Source organism: Herpailurus yagouaroundi, unplaced genomic scaffold (genome assembly GCF_014898765.1).
Source record: "Herpailurus yagouaroundi ecotype Mexico unplaced genomic scaffold, PumYag 199, whole genome shotgun sequence".
Taxonomy (NCBI): Eukaryota; Metazoa; Chordata; class Mammalia; order Carnivora; family Felidae; genus Herpailurus; species Herpailurus yagouaroundi.
The window spans coordinates 14,999,969-15,015,642 of NW_024412430.1; the positions used below are offsets into that span (position 1 = coordinate 14,999,969).

Here is a 15,674-nt window from a genome sequence, read left to right on the forward strand (position 1 = left end):
ATATATATTTTATATATATTATTTATATATATTTATATTTATATATATTTAAATATATTTATATATATTTAAATATATTTATATATATTTATATATATTATTTATATATATATATAAAAGACTGAGATGAGATTTACTGACTAGACAGGACGTAACGCATCGCTAAGAGGTGAACACAGAAGTGCTCTTAGATGAGACCTGGGTTGTCTTGGTTCGTCTGCTTTATCCCACTCTCTTTGTGCCTCTGGGAAACGGATTCGATAATAACAGAATTTGTTGGAACAGGCACCTTCAAAGGGCTAGTGGGCTGCAGGGAAAGGGATGCGTTTGGTAGGCAGTTGCTTCCTGAAGAGGGTATCATTGATCACATTTGTACGACACATTTGCGTTTTGGTTTTGTATTTGCTTATATATAAACAAACAAACAAAAACATCTCAAAGGATACTCACACTCAGTTCTTACTGGTCTTTCAGGGTTGTGACCACGAAGATTCACTTTTTATAGTTCCTACATCTCCGTATTATTTGAAATTTTTATATAGAGCTAGAATTACTTTTATTATCAGGGAAAAAAAAATTGTGGAAAAAGGCCACAAAAACGCTTGGAGATTTCACATTCGAAACCCAGGCCCCGACTCATGCCAGTGTGGCCAGATCCCAAGAAGCACGGGGTCCGGGGGTGGATGGGACCACCGGGGCCACCCCAAGGTGAGGATAAATCACACTGCTTCCCGACTCCCTCTCCACCAACTTTTCTCTGCCTGAGAAATAGTATCGAGATAATAAAAGAGGCAGCATTGAAAGGAAAGAAGTCATTTTGAGCTGGTAGGGGAGAAAAGAGAGTGGAGAAGGCCCTTCCATCGGCCACGTGGTGCATGGAACCGACGATGGGATAATGGCCTGAACTCCCCTAAGTCTCCGAGGCCATTTCTCTCTAGGCCCACTTGTGGGCGACGGGGTTCCCAGGGAAACGCTACAAGGCGGTCCACGAAAAGCAAGCCCTTTCTCCAATTGTGAGGGCAAATGGAGGCAAGTCCGTAGCCATTCTCTACTCTTGTACAGACTCAAAGACATGTCCTAGAAACACCCTCAAGGTTACAGGAGTTTGGTGCACAGAAACTAACGTTAGGGACTACTGAAGTTCAGTGAGGACTTTGTCTCAGTTCAGCACTTGACAGAGAAGGCTGGCGGCCATTTAGTGGCCAAGGAGGAACACCGTCCACGCTTCTGCACCGGCGACAAAAACGCTCGCGCGTGGGTCACAAGACCTGGCTCGGGGCATCCTCAGGGTTCCCTCAGGTCGGACACGGGTTTCAACTCCCGCCTGGGCGGAGGAGGCCCAGACCCAACAAAGACCCTGGTGCAGAACGCTCCAGAGAAGAGTGCTGTCCTTCGCGTATGGATTCCCCGAGCCCCACCTCTTGCCTCAGTTTCCCCACCAGCTCTGGCTCTGTCCTGGAAGGGCTATTGTTCAGTATCCCCCTGCCTGTGCATTTTGTCCTTGACTCTAGAACTCAGTTCCTGGAAACCTCAGGATACCTTCACTTTTCGTTTTTTGTTTTATCGAAGAAAGGACTGTATTTTCTACTGTGCTTATCTAGTAAACATTTTACAGTTTTGGTTTTTTTTTTAACTGAGCTAGTATATTTTTGAGAGAGGGCAAGCACGTGCACAAGCAGGGGAGGGGCAGAGAGAAGGAGAGGCAGAATCCCAAGCAGGCTCCGCGCCATCAGCACAGAGCCGGATGCGGGGCTCGAACCCACCAACCGTGAGATCACGACCTGAGCCGAGATCGAGAGTCAGCCGCTTAACCAACTGAGCCCCCCAGGCGCCCCTGAGCTGGTATTTTTATTAGGATGGCTTTTGCTTGCATGGGCTCTATCTATCCCTACCTCATTTTCCCTGAGCCCTATTCCTTTTTTCTGTGCGGTCTGGAAGGTCCCAAGTTTTTTCAGGAATACATAGCTGAGTTGCAATGTTGTCTCTGTTGAGTAGCAAAGGTGGTTTGAAAATCTAGAGACTACGCATCTGAACCCTCTCCTCTGCCCCACTACTGATCTCGCTTTTTACCGTAAACATCACTGCTGTCTCTGACTTGTTTTTTCCAGTGAAAAGAATGAACTGGTGAGAAGGGGCGGGCTGAGAAATCTTTTCTCCTGCTGAGTGGGCCTGGAATAAAATTTTATCACTTTTCTCCAGGACTCTGGCAACGGTCAGAAATAATTTCTCGCTACCTGTGCTGAACGGAAGGCCAAAGTCAAGACGAGTTTGTGACTGCATTTACATTCAATTCCGGCACTTAACAGCCCCGACATAAAGAAGGTATAGAAATGGAGAAAGACCGCAGATTCCAAAACACATGGCGGTCATATTCATCTAGGGTTGTGTGTCGTTTCCACACACACCACAGTTTTCTCTGAGAATTTCCCAGTCAGAAAAAGTCCTTGACATTATTTTCACTTCTTACCTTTATCCAGATTTCCAGGAGATACAGCATTTAAATCACCAAACTGCAAAACAATAGTCATGTGGGCAACAGTTATTAACAGGTAGAATAAAATAACCTTCTATCACTCTGAGGCAAAAACGCCACGGTAGGACTTTTTAAAACTGTAAACCAGTGACCATTTTGATCTCTAACTACACGGGTCACCTAATTTTCCAATCAAACTTGTCGAATCTGAACAGTTTTCAACTGTGTCACAATTTAGCTGTCTGCCTTGGCCTCTTTGCAAAGGATGACAATTTCTCTCTGCCTTCTGTGCTTCGTTTTACTTTTCATTATTATTTCAACTGAGCAGTGAAGAAATTGGGGCCTGGCTGGCCTGCAGATGACGGATGTGGTGGGATAAATTTGGAAATTTGGTGACGGAGGGCAGATCAGCTCCACCCCCATGGCCAGTCCAAAAGTTCCCCGGGGAGGCGACATGACAGAAACTTGGTCCAGCTGCTTGGCTGAACTCTTTCTTTAAAGCTTTCTTTAACAGAAATAAAAAGCATAGTGGGAACCCCAAAGTGTAAAGTGTTCCTTTTTTAAAAAAATCTCAGAGACTTCTCTTGTAACTTGATGTTTGATAGCAGGGTCCCATCTTTAGAAGGAAAGGATGTGTCTGTTACCAATGCAACAAGAAAGACCTTAAAACAAAATGGCACCATTAATAACCTTCGGCTTAGATTTTATTTTCTGTCCTGGTTCGAAAGCTTAACTAAAGTAATAAAAATGACCTTATTTTGCAAACATACACACACACTTTTCCCCCTTAACCTACACGTGTATTATTCTTCATAGTAGCTATCGTGGGAGCGTTTACACTTATTCCGAGGTCCAAGGCTCTGGAATTCCTTTCACGATCGAGTTCAAGAGTTAGTTTATGCATCGTTCAAGAAAGCCCATCTTGTGATTTTACATCCAATTGTGACTGCAGATAACGCTCCAAATTGTAGTGATTGCCAGAGGTCCTGGGATGATTTCTGATTACTCACTAAAAAGCAAATTCACCTCTGTCACAATTCAGGATATTCAAAATAACATGTCGTGTTACTGTTATTCCTTAGCAGTTCAGAGATAGTTTAAAAAGAGGCATTCCACAGCATGTGGAGCTATGGCAGCATTATTGGCACAAACGTGTAGTCTTCCTAGGTGACTGCTTTGAAGGGGACAAGGGCCTCCTGGATCCATAACTCCAAGAATCTGTCTTTGGGAAAAGCGTCCCATTACTTTATGGCTACATCCCGTTGGGCAACAGATACAGAATGATCAACACCGAACTGTGGTTTGGGAGTTGTTCCTGATCACGTGGTAGTCTAAATAAAAATCACAGTTTAGATTATGTAAAATGTCTTGAATTAAAGAATCTAAGCAACAAAAACAAAATCGATGGGCCTCTTCATCTATTTTTGGTGTTATTTAAATATTTTAGAACTAAAAACAGAATGCCCAAAGCCGAAGGATCCTTTATAAGTTATTTCTAACTGATGCAACACAGTAAGGTTTCTACATCTTTTAAATGAATGCTTAATGACACTTAAGATCCAATTCTGGAAATATGTTGCAGAGAGGAGTCTTAAACATACCTCTATAACCTCTAAAATGTGAATATTCCTCGGGGCACATGCAACAATAGCCAAATTGTGGAAAGAGCCCAAATGTCCATCAACTGATAAGTGGATAAAGAAGATGTGGTTTATATACACAATGGAATACTACCTGGCAACGAGAAAGAATGAAATCTGGCCATTTGTAGCAACGTGGATGGAACTGGAGGGTATTATGCTAAGTGAAATAAACCAGGCAGAAAAAGACAGATATCATATGTTTCCACTCATATGTGGACCTTGAGAAACTTAACAGAAGACCATGGGGGAACGGAAGGGGGGAAAAAGAGTTTCAAACAGAGAAGGCGGCAAACCGTAAGAAACTCTTGAAATTTTTTTTTATGTTTATTTATTTTTGAGAGGGAGACAGAGCACAAGTGAGGGAGGGACAGAGAGAGAGAGAGGGAGACACAGGATGTGAAGCAGGCTCCAGGCTCCGAGCTGTCAGTCCCGAGCCTGATGTGGGGCTCGAACCCACGAACCACGAGATCGTGACCCGGGCTTAAGTCGGACACCCAACCGACTGAGCCATCCAGGCACCCCAAGAACATCTTAAATACAGAGGATAAACTGAGGGCAGGAGAAGAGGGTAAAATGAGTGATGGGCACTGAGGAGGGCACTTGGTAGGGTGAGCCCTGGGTGTTGTATGTACGCGATGAATCATGGGAATCTACTCCCGAAGCCCAGAGCGCACAGCGATATCTGTATGTTAGCTAACTTGACAATAAACTATATTTAAAAATAAATAAGTAAACAAATGAAATGTGAATATTCCGTTTGTTTTCAAAAAAATCTCAATGGGGCGCCTGGGTGGCGCAGTCGGTTAAGCGTGTGACTTCAGCCAGGTCACGATCTCGCGGTCCGTGAGTTCGAGCCCCGCGTCAGGCTCTGGGCTGATGGCTCGGAGCCTGGAGCCTGTTTCCGATTCTGTGTCTCCCTCTCACTCTGCCCCTCCCCCGTTCATGCTCTGTCTCTCTCTGTCCCAAAAATAAATAAAAAACGTTGAAAAAAAATTAAAAAAAAAAAATCTCAAAAGGCTGCCTGACACTAAATTATTATTGCCATTAGTAATTAATAGTCTCACACAAAGTGGCTGACACCAAACTCTGGCCGCATCTGGAATTTTTCTTCCAAGGAACCTGCTTTTAAGTTGCTGTTTAGCTGGAAGCACAGCAACTTCCTTCATGTAAAGGTTTCCCTCTGAAAGTTTCTGCTTAACCCGAGTGAATGCATTCGGTTATTCAGGGTGCTAAAAATCACCACGGCAACCAGTATTTCCACGACTGCTGTGGTCCTTCGTAAATAAACACGTGCCAACTAAATACTCTGGGCTTGTGCCCCTGCGGGGTGCTGAACACGGTACAAGTAATCTCAGGGACACCGTTGGCGCCTCTCGTGTCTCTGGGATCAGTAACAAAGTCGCACGTGATGGCAAACGGAGAGAGTGGGTTCAAAATAAAAATCTTGTGAGGAGAGGTAGGATTTTGGTACCCGATACAGAAGAAGGGGGAGCTTTTTAACATGCATTTCCCATGCGAGGAAAGAATTCACATGCGATTAAGGAAAAAACCACGAGACAGGCCGCGATTTCCGGAATCGGTGCATTCACGCGTTAGTCAACGAACATTTACTGGAAGCTTCCTGCGTGCTAAGCACTGTGCCAGCCAGTTCCAGTCTATCCCCTCTTTCTGGAGGTGAGGGTCAGAAGTTGTTTATATCAGGAAGGGCAGGTGGTTTAGTCAACGAAAGGAAGCAGCCTAGGACAGCTGAGATGGTTTTAGAAGCATGGGCATCTCAGAAAGGGAAGTCAGCAGTGGGGGGTTGGGGGTGGGCCGCAGGGTCAGGGCGGCTGGACGGCAGAACATGAACGATGATGGCAGAGAAGACTGGGAGTCGGCATAAGGAAGACAGCGTCACAGATGGGGGACAGATGACAGGCGCCGAGACTAGACCGGCACAAACCAGAAACAAAAGAGAAGGAAGACTCGGAAGGATCTGGATGAACAAAATGGAGGTTCGCCAGAAAAGTACGGAGGTTACCGTCAAGGTTTAGCTCCAGCAATTGGGAAAATGCTGCGCAGGGCACTGGAGGGGCCACTGCCTGGCAAGGTGACATCTCAGAGCTTATAAAGTACTTTTCACGGCTCCGTGTATGATAGGCTTTCTTTCAAATAACATGACCTCCATATCACTTCCTCAAGATGGTTTCCTCAGAGAGGCTTTTCCTGACAGGTCTATCTGAGCGTCTCCTTCCCTGTCGGGTTGAATCGCTTCCTCCCAAGCATCTACAACACCCAACACTTACATTTCTTCCTCTTCTAACATCTGACTTCCCAACCCGAGTGCCGGGGCCGTGAGGGCAGGGGCCTGGTTGTTTGTCCTCTGCGTAAATGGGTCCCAGGATCTACCTCGGCACCTGATAGATACCAAAGGTGGACTACATACCAAACGAATGAATTTGCTTCTTCAGTGCAGCCTCAGAGAAAACCGACGAATTTGGCACGGTAGAGAGCTTAGGTTGAATCTTACCGCTATTAAAAACAAGGAACTGGGGCGCCTGGGTGGCTCAGTCGGTTAGGCGGCCAACTTCGGCTCAGGTCATGATCTCGCGGTCCGTGAGTTCGAGCCCCGCGTCGGGCTCTGTGCTGACCGCTCAGAGCCTGGAGCCTGTTTCCGATTCTGTGTCTCCCTCTCTCTCTGCCCCTCCCCCGTTCATGCTCTGTCTCTCTCTGTCTCAAAAATAAATAAACGTTAAAAAAAATTTACTTAAAAAACAAGGAACTGATTTGTAGAACGTTTGTAGGAAACGTGGTGGTGGGGGATAGGAGACCACATATTCTGACCCTCACTTTAGGAATCTGAGACATAGCGGGAGAGGGTAAAGGGGGAGGAGGGGGAGAAAAAAGGGGAGAGAGAGAGAGAGAAAAAAAGAGAGTGTGCACGATCCATACGTGGAGGAAGGAAAATAAATTAAGGGGTTTAAAATGAGCTCTGGGGTTAGAAAGCATCTGGCCTTTGATGTACACAGGAAAAAAATCCCGCCAGCAGAGTGACAAATAGGGAAGGAGAAACTGAATAAACAACAGGACGGATATCTGGTGTTTCAGGAAGAAAAGCCTCCTATCCCAGAAACCACCTCCTCCGGGTCCTGACAAGGGTCCTAATGACGCACGCCCTCCTGGACAAGAGCCGACTGACCACTGTGGTGGGAGGGCGAGACCACAACTTCATTGAGGAGGCTGGTAATGGCTGGGAAGCATAAGTGGGCGACACACAGGCAGGACCCTTGAGGGAGGGCCCGGGTGCGACCGTGACTTGCGGCCCATCGGCTGAAGAGTGGTTCATCACGGGACCAGCGGGTCTGCTGCCTGTCCTGGGGCACAGGCACCATGACCGGAACCGGCCACAGCTCGGGAGACGCAGCCCACACGGGCCCCGAAGAGCCCACTACCCGTTAGATCCAGCAGCTGGCGACTCTCCAGAGGGAGGGGGGTAAGGCGTGTGTGCTAACACTTGGAAACTGAAGCAAGGCGGTGGAGGTCAGGGTGCAGACGGCCAACAGGCAGGAGCCCAGGCGGGGCCACAAAGCAGAGACTGGGGACAGGAGTCAGGGACAGAAGGAAAGCTTTGAGATGAGGACTTCACCCGTGGGAGCACGTTCCCTGCTGGAAGAGTTTCCCCCCATCCTGGGGGGAGAGGATTAGGGAGTCATCATAACCACATCCTCTTGGGCAGGCAGGTAAGCATCCCCTCTAGAAACCTCGTCTTCCTAGAAAATCCGTCGGTATGTCCAGACTTACAGGTAGACAGACACAATCACACACAAACATGTTCTATTCGCTCATTGAGATATCAGCCGTCCACGTCTAAAACCACCCTGTTAACTAAGCTACTATGCTCAAAAGAGCCTAACTGATTTTCTGGTGGCATCGGATTATGAAAACATAGGATCTAGAACAACGGTTGGCAAACGTTTTTTCTCAGTGGAAGGTCAGACAGGAAGTATCTCAGGCTTTGTGGCTCTGTCGCAACTACTCAACTCTGCCACTCTAGGGCAAACACAGCCACAGACAATAGGTACGTGAAAGGGTGCGACTGTGTTCCAGTAAAACGCTAGTTACCAAAATGGATGATGGGCTGAGCCCTGGCTGGAAGAAGAGCCCGTAAACTTCTTAAGGTCCCCAGTTTACAAACAGTGAAGGGAATGGAAGGTTTTATCTTTAAGGAAGGTGTGAAGACGTTGGTCACAGGAAGGATATGGAACCAGAAAGAGCTAGCACGGCTCAGGCACATGGGCATCAACAGGTCCCAAGGAAAGAAACTGAGGTCGACTTTTAAGGATGGAAGTCCGTCAAAGGACTAATTTTCCTCTTTTTTCTCTGGAGGCTTGCACGGAGAGACAGAGATGGACCAAGGTTGGTGTTTAATTGTGGGAATTAGTGGGGGAAAAGGGAATATGTCTGGGACATGAGAAAATATTACAGGGAAGGTTGCAAGGAAAGAGATGTGGGCAAAGGTGACATGTGTTAGTAGTTCAGATGGGGTGGGGGGAGTCTCCCTAATGGGAAGCTTGTCCCAATTTGGACAGTAGGTGAAGGTGTGAGGAGATAGTCTGACAACGTCATGTTCTCCACTGGTGAAAGCCAACGGAGACTAGTTTCTGGTGAGGACGATTTCCAGGGTGGAGTCATCAACGGAGAAATGACGTACATATGTTGAGGAGAGGAGGAAGTAATTATAAATAATATACTGAAGGAAAAGCCTAGAACCCCTAAGTCATGACTGATTTTACTCAGAATATAGCTTTCTACGGTAGTAATTTCCTATGGCTGCTGTCACAAAATGCCACAAACTCAGTGGCTAAAACAACACAGGTTTATTATTTTCTAACGCGGGAGGTCAGAATGCCAAAATGGGTCTCCCTGAGCTGAAATCAAGCTGTTGGCTGCATTGTATTTATTTCTGCAGATTCTAAGGAAGAGGTGTTTTAGCGTTTTTTCCCCCTTTTCTGGCTTCCTGAGGCTGCTTACAACCCGTGGCATGTGGTATGCCCCCCTTCCATTCTGAGAGCCAGCCACAGTTTATTTCTTGGGGGGGGGGGGGGGGGGGGGGGGGGCAGAGAGAGGAGGAGAGAGAATCCCAAGCAGGCTCTATGCTGTCAGCATGGAGACCTACAGGGCTCGAACTCACCAACAGTGAGATCATGACCTGAGCCGAAATCACAAGTCGGACACTTAACCGACTGAACCACCCAGGCACCCCCGCCTGCCTTCCACTTTTAAGGGCCCTTTGTGATCACACTGGGCCCACCCAGATAATCCATGATAATCTCATTTTAACGTCAATTAATTAGTAACCTTAATTGTGTCTGTAACCTAACACATTCACAGGTCCCAGGGATTGGGATGCAAACATCTTTGGGCGCCCCTGATATTGCCTGCCATTCATATCTAAGATATTTTGTAAAACCTGCTACATCTGCCTGAATAGAAACCATTTAACTTTACTTCCCCCCCCCCCCCCCCCCATTATTAGGGGAAACACAGCCTCCGGGTTAAGCCGTTCAGAACACACTGATATTTTTCCTCAGTTCTGTCTTCTGTGGTCTTCACTGGGGGTGAGGTGGGATAGTACGTGGCCACGAGTTCGTCTTCTAGGACAGATTTGTCACTGGTCGGGGGGGGGGGGCGCACGTGCTTCAGTTTTCATTGACAGACTTTGAATTTTATATACAGCTTCCTATCCGTCTGAAAGTTTTTACGGCACGCTGGCTGAAATCATACGTGCATGCAAAAAGTTTACCAGGACCCCAGAGAGCCCCCGTGTATCGGCACAACCTGATGGTTCTGCAGGGATCTACGCCGTATAGACCGGCAGCCAGATGCCAACGTGCTGGCAGGTGCTTAGCTGCTGAAGGAAGTGACCACAGGGAGCATATGCAGCAGAACCCGCAGTGAACTTTACCACGTGACCCTGGGCATGCCTGCTGACCTGGGGGCCAAGGTCATTAGCAGCTGATACGCCAAAGAGTCGAAAGTTTTCACTAGAAACGACAGCTCATATGAGGGCCTCAGCTACTCACAGGGTCAGTCGCTACATAGATTCACAAAATCTATTCAGATAAAGTGATGCTTCGATCTCATCCCGCTCCCCAGTTCTGCCACAGCGGTAACCTTTGATACACGCGTGTAGGGAAGAAATTACGTACGCGTGTGTGTAACTGTACATTTTTCCAGTTTCTGCCAATGAACTGCTTGCTCTAGGAAAGAAGATCTTTAAGCTGTCATAGGCACTAAGAATAGAGAACTGTAAAATTCTCTGAAGTGGTTTCTATCTCCTAGTTGGAATAAGATGTCTCTTTGGAACTTACTTTTACCCTTTAACTTGAATAAATTACACAGAGATAGTAACTGTATATATAACACTTTCTCCCCATTTCACAAGACCTTTCATTCATTCCTACTAGTTCAAATTTGATACAACTCTAGCTATGATTGTCTAATTATGATTATACGTCTTCCCTAATATTGCCATCTTTTTTCTAAATGACTTATTTCTACATTCTATTTGGTTGGCTCTGTTTTCCAGAGCATTGAATTACTTTGCCTCTGATTACCACTTTGGCTCCAACCCAAAGAATGCTGTCGGAGTCTTCATAATTCCACGAATCATTTGTCTCAACATTCAAATTTGTGTACAGGCTATTTTTCCCCTTGCAACATAATTTTATTAAAGCCTCCACATGCCTTTATATGATCTGTTTCATGATTTTCAGCTTCTAAGCTCATCTTTGTATGGTCGAAACCATTAAGGTCTAATGGTGTACACGATCAGCATAGAATCAATACTGAAAAATCTGCCCTGGAGTCAAAGACAATCAAAATACAGTCTCTCTGAGTAATACACATAGCTTCAGATCTACGTGTGTATGTACGTATGTATGTATGTATGTATGTATCTATCAATGACCTATCTATCTATCTATCTATCCTTGTGGAAACGAAATGGAACTAGAAAAAAATTAGGTACCTAATATGTGCCAATCTGCCCCCCCGACCATCCACTCCATCCATCTACCTACCCCTACCTACCTGTGCCTAACTGCATACCCATCTAATTTTATCCTCACAACAGGCTTGGGAAGAAATTCCTCATGCTTATTTTGTTGGTGAGAAAACTAAGACTAAAGCAAGGATATATCTTGCCCAGGTTGCAAAGGCATTAAATGGAAAACAGGCAGCAGCATGGTAGAGAAGAACAACATGGGCCAGCCTGACCCGGCTTTGAACCACAAGTCTACCACTATCAGCTATGGGATTCCAGACATGTTACTCTTTGATCCTTAGATTTCCTTTTTGTGAAACAGACAGGGTCTACTGGCTTCAAACTCAACTTTCCAATACTAGTGACAAAGTCTCAGAATTCCATGCAACCGTAAGGCTATAAAGATGGTGACTTCAAATAAAATGGCTGTAGCTGAGTGGGACCACAAGATGTGTTGCCTGAGAAGGGAAGTGTCCTTAGACCTTGACTTGAGAGTCTGACACTATGAGCTCCATCAAGGGCTGCAGTTGAAGATGGCTTATGTGCTGACCAAGGCTTTAATGATTCAAGCAAATACCATGAGAAGGGTGTCCTAAACATGGATGGTGTGTGTGTGTGTGTGTGTGTGTGTGTGTGTGTTTTATGTTTAGTAGAATGGGGATGATCACATCATGAGAAATTGCTGATGAACTCAGATGAATATCAGCATGTAAATCCTGGCCCAACCAGTTGACTCTCTCCTCTCTCTCTTCTCTCTCTCTCTCTCTCTCTCTCTCTCTCTCTCTGGTCTTCTGAGAAGTCAACAAAGGAATTGAGAGCTTTAAAGCTTTCCTTCCCTATAGAAGCAACAAGATAGTTCACAGGCAGGTTTGGAACTTCCTGACCCAACTCTAATCTTTCAACATTCCACACTTAACTCGAACTTCGTGAAGTTCTGAACTGTACAAGTTGAGCTTTTACAACTTCATCACGTTGTTAACTTTACAGCTCCAATGGAGCTGGGCAATCTCGTATTTCAGTTCTGCCGCCTGAAGTTCATAGAACTTATCACAAAAGGATTAGTTAGTGGCAACTCTTCTGGACGTTATGGGTGGTGGCGAGAGAGGTCTTGGAATTTTAATCTTATGATTAAGATTTTGGGATTTGGGGATTTTGGGGGGATTTGGGAGCATTATTAGTTTCTTGAAATGTCTTCCAAATGAGAACCACATCAATCAAAGCATTTTACATTTAGCATCGGTACAGGGCTTCACAATGGAGGAAAAGAGTCGCTGATTTTACAGTGATTTCCAATTTTATAAAATGTGCAAGGAATGCTTATGCTACATTTGGTAAAATCCCATGTTCCTTTGGTGACTTTTCTTTCTGTGAGTGTCTTTTCCAATGTATTTCCAAATGGTGTTGTCAATGGCCGAGATTTCTGCCAGTTTGCTTCAAACTGAAGCCAAAGGGGCCCTACAATTGCCGTTGGTCCTGCTCCTTCGGACTAGCCAGGTATACTGGCAACATGTGCTGTGGGTCGCCCTGTACGCAGGTAGCATATTTTCATCCCGGGTCTAACCGTTCAGTCATTTTTTGTTCCCCTCCACCCCCTGGGAACCCAGTGACACATGTACCTTTACCATGTTTCCAAATCTCTAAAAAGCATTCGTGAAGTAAGAATAGAAGCCTTAGTTCCTCTTGAAGAAACAACAGGAACTGTTTTCAACAACAGGAACACTGAACGATAAGGATCGTTAGGCCAAACCAAGAAGGGCCTCTGTCCTGAGACCCATGTTATAAAGAGCCTGTGGCTGTGGCCCTCTCTGCGGCTTTCCTGTGGCTGTGGCCCTCTCTGCGGTGTAGGGAAATCATTGGGCCAAGTAGAGGTGTCCTCTTGGTGGCTATCTGTCCCTCCCACCCCTCAGACCATACTTGTGTTATCTAAGACCTTGGAACTCCCTATGTAAAGGCCTTGAGTTCCCTTCGTGCAGATTTCTTCTCCAAGTGCACTCTTCAGAAGAAAAAAGGGAGAGCCAACGAGGGGCAGAGGTTTGCCAAGGCTGGACACAACCTGAACGTTGGCGTGAGTTGTTCAGAGGTATTCACAGCATGGGATTGGGAGTGATGCCTAAGAGAAGTGGTCTGGGGCTGGACGCTGGGTCAGGGGCTGGCTAGGTCTATATCATTATCTTCTCGCACAGATCCACGGGGAGCCTGAGAATCTTACATTTAAACATAGCCTTCCAAGTTGTTATCAAGGCATATTTATCAACCCAGCTGGACGGAATAGATTTTACTTAGAGTTCGACTCATAACTTTTGAAATGTTAAGACATAGGGTACCTTAGGCTCCGCAAATGTTAGGGGCTGAGCTGAGAAGCATATGCTTTATGGAAATAAAACCACGGGTTCCAAAGAAAGAACCTAACTTAAGACAGGCTTCATGTGAGGCTACCTTCATCGTCTAAGAGGAAACCTTGGCATCAGTTTATTACCGGAGGGGAGATATTTCTTAATTTTAATTCTACCACCTCTCTTTTGCAGAAATTATTTTAATTTTTTTCTTTGATGTTTATTTTTGAGAGAGAGAGAGAATGAGAGAGACAGAAGGAGGGAGAGAGGGAGGGAGGGGAAGGGGGAAGGGCAGAGAGATGCAGACACAGAAAAGGAAGCAGGCTCCAGGTTCTGAGCTGTCAGCACAGAGCCCGATATGGGGCTCGAACTCACAAATCGCAAGACCATGACCCGAGCCAAAGTCGGACGCTTTAGTGACTAAGCTACCCAGATGCCCACTTTTGCAGAAATTATTAACCGGACAGACAGTGGAGGCTGGCTGGGGCACGCAAACATGTCCTCTTTGTGCCAAGTAGCCTGAGTCAGGTTTGAAGTGCTTCTAGTATCAAAACATCTGGCCTACACACTTGGAGAAAATCGTATTCACGGAAGTGTATTTTATACAGTGATGGTGAAAAGTCGAAAACGACTCCTGTGAATTGAGGCACTTGTGATCTCAAACGAGAGCCGTTTCTTTATCGAAGGACCAGTAAGCACCCTCGTCGCCTGTTTGTGAGCAAAACTACCAGAAAGACAATGGCAAGGCCAGAGCCACCTGGACAGGGCAGGGGATAAGAGTGTCGAGGTGGCCAGCAGAGGGAGCTGTCATGCCTAATCTGTGCCGCAGGATCTCCCATGCCTTGCTGGCCCTGTGGTCGGTTGGGGATCTCAAGGCTCACTCTTTTCCTAAGCAAAATAGCCCAGGGGTGGACTTTGCTGAAGAGAACAGGACTTTGCTGAAGAGAACAGAGACTTTGCTGAACAGAATCAGAGATTTCTTTCCTGATGTGTCCAATGACCATTTTAGTTCTTGAAGTACATGAAGAATTCTTGAACTATTTTATCTTCTTTTCCCACTTCTGAACGCTTTAGGGGAACTAATCTCTAGTTGAAAGCACTTATGAATGCCCGGCTTGGTACAGAGGGTCTCTGAAATGTTGACAGACACATCTTAGGGAGAAGAAGCACTTCTTGGTCTAGAAGTTTTTTTCTCCTGATAAAAGAATCCAGTAGGTAAATCATGAAATCGAGTGAGAAGTTCTACACATTGGCAATCTGTCTTTCCATCATTCTTTTGTACTTCCTTTTTTTTTTTTTTTTTTAATGTTTCTTTATTTCGAGAGACAGAGAGAGTGAGGGCAGGGGACGGGCAGAGAGAGCAGTGGGGAGGGAATCCCAAGCACTTTCCGGGCTCTATCTCACAAACCCTGAGATCATGACTTGAGCCTAAACCAAGAGTCAGACGCTCAACTGACTGCACCACCCAAGAGCCCCTATACCTCCTTTCTTGAATGTCTTTTGAGCACCTATTGGAAGCCTGTGTTTCGACCACAGTTATAAGCGAAAGTCTATTCTTCGAAGAGCCTAAGAGATGGGGTTACAGCCCAGAGCAACCAGGAAGGAAATCAAGTCCAGGTTGCTAAAGAGCAGGAGTCCCAAAGGAAAGGGCTGTGGCCCTGGGCGGCTGAGTCAACAGGTGCTTTTCGCACGCTCAGAGAAAGAAAGGGACAGAACGACAAACCAGGAAAGAGGAGGAAGAACGGGAGACCTTCGACAAAGCCAATTCTTAGGAAGGTGTAGAAGAAAGGCCTCCCATGCCTCTGCTCCGGGAGGTCACTTTGATGATTTATTGTCAAGCTGTCAGAATTGAGCTCATGTAAAGGAGCACATTTACAGCTAAAAGCAAACTCCAAATTCCAAAATGATGATTCTGACTTAGGTCCGGTCTGTGGGTGGGCGCAGAGGGGCTGAAGGGTGTAATGTATCGTTGGAGCTGCTTCCCAGCAGACTAAGCTTTCCAGTTACAATTTGCTTAGGCTAATATTCCAGTGAGTTTGCATTCTAGACGTCTACGAACAAACAGTAGGGAGGGAAAGGGTGGTGGGACCATCAGGGTGCATCCTGGAATGCAGAGAAGAAACCCTGGGACAAAACAATGAAAGCTTCCACACTAGGCATCTGGTGCGTGTGTGACGGTGAATGTGTGCATCTTTGGGGGA

At 46.0% G+C, this 15,674-nt stretch overlaps 1 protein-coding gene across 11 annotated transcripts in view; it reads right to left on the minus strand.

The window, feature by feature from the left end:
* Positions 1 to 15,674, minus strand: part of RFX3 (regulatory factor X3) — a 299,217-nt gene that overhangs the window by 8,144 nt on the left and 275,399 nt on the right. For 10 of the 11 annotated variants that reach the window (XM_040449451.1, XM_040449449.1, XM_040449453.1 and 7 more), the window contains one exon: positions 2,468 to 2,510. In XM_040449451.1, the coding sequence (XP_040305385.1) occupies positions 2,468 to 2,510 (43 nt within the window). The other variant, XM_040449459.1, reaches the window with a different exon arrangement.